We start from the raw sequence: 995 nt of genomic DNA on the forward strand, positions 1-995 counted from the left end.
TCTGCCACAAAATAAATTGATGACACCTAAAGCGAACTAGAATAGAAAATAAATCCTGTTGCAGCTTCGGTCTGTGTGCAGAATATTATTTAAAGAGATGCCTGAAGTTGACTTGACCGATGCGTCAAACACTACACTAATTTTGTCAAAATTATTATCTTTGACCACTGGATGATGCGGCAAGAAATAGTACTTATTCTTAGCAGCTTTCTCCAGTGTCAGCATCATCTCCTCAGCATGATCTAAGTCGATGTAAGCTTAAATAAAATTGGAGTAGGCTGTGAACAAGGTACTATCCCTGGCAAACCCCCTTCCAGGTTCAAAAAATCTATATTTAGCAACAGCGAATGACGACCCAAGCTTATCTATATGGTTATCTAAAAATGGCAAAGCCACGTCAGACTGCCCATTCTCAAGCCTAGCTACATTTGCAACGAAATGATCCTCACATGCTTTGTCTGACCCAGTCATTGTATAATAAGAGGATACCTCCTCTAACTGCCAGAACTTTGTCAAACTATTATAAAGATCTCCATTGGATATGAAGCCAACATGTGCACGGCTCTGCATTTCTGATGTGTATACACCAGAAATCAGCCTCCCGAAGCAACTTTTCCTAAGAATGAGAAGATGATTTCCTAAGCGAATGCACCCCTGCTGTAAAACTTCAAAATATAGTTCCACTGCAATCAGCATGTCAACTACACCTGGAACGTTAAACATGGGGTCTGCTAGCGAAACATGGTCTGGCATCTTCCAGCCATCATACTATATATAAGCAGACGGTAATAATTGTTTAATTCTGGCCACACAATTGATAGTGCGCGCAAACTCCTACCCTTGACTTTATAATCAGCTTGACAGACTTATCACAAAGCGCACTCTGCTCCTGTAACATGCTTAACTTATGAAATGACGAGCTGACCGGACATTTTAACTTAGCAAGTAAAGAAGTTGTTATTAAATTAATTTGCGAGCCACTATCAAGCAAAGCC

The 995-nt window shown here is 40.2% G+C and overlaps 1 protein-coding gene across 1 annotated transcript; it reads right to left on the minus strand.

Annotated features, from left to right (window-relative positions):
• Window positions 1-258: 258 nt before the first annotated feature.
• Window positions 259-753, minus strand: LOC113369709. Its single transcript, XM_026610282.1, has one exon. It carries the CDS (start codon window positions 751-753, stop codon window positions 259-261), a length of 495 nt encoding a protein of 164 aa, XP_026466067.1.
• Window positions 754-995: the final 242 nt, after the last annotated feature.

This window comes from Ctenocephalides felis, unplaced genomic scaffold (genome assembly GCF_003426905.1).
Source record: "Ctenocephalides felis isolate EL2017-DRISC unplaced genomic scaffold, ASM342690v1 CF-g0.4_SCAFFOLD_00802, whole genome shotgun sequence".
Lineage (NCBI taxonomy): Eukaryota > Metazoa > Arthropoda > Insecta > Siphonaptera > Pulicidae > Ctenocephalides > Ctenocephalides felis.

Bases quoted from the DNA above. Each gene is read 5' to 3' on its own strand.
- LOC113369709 (XM_026610282.1), bottom strand. From the start codon at position 753: ATGCCAGACCATGTTTCGCTAGCAGACCCCATGTTTAACGTTCCAGGT.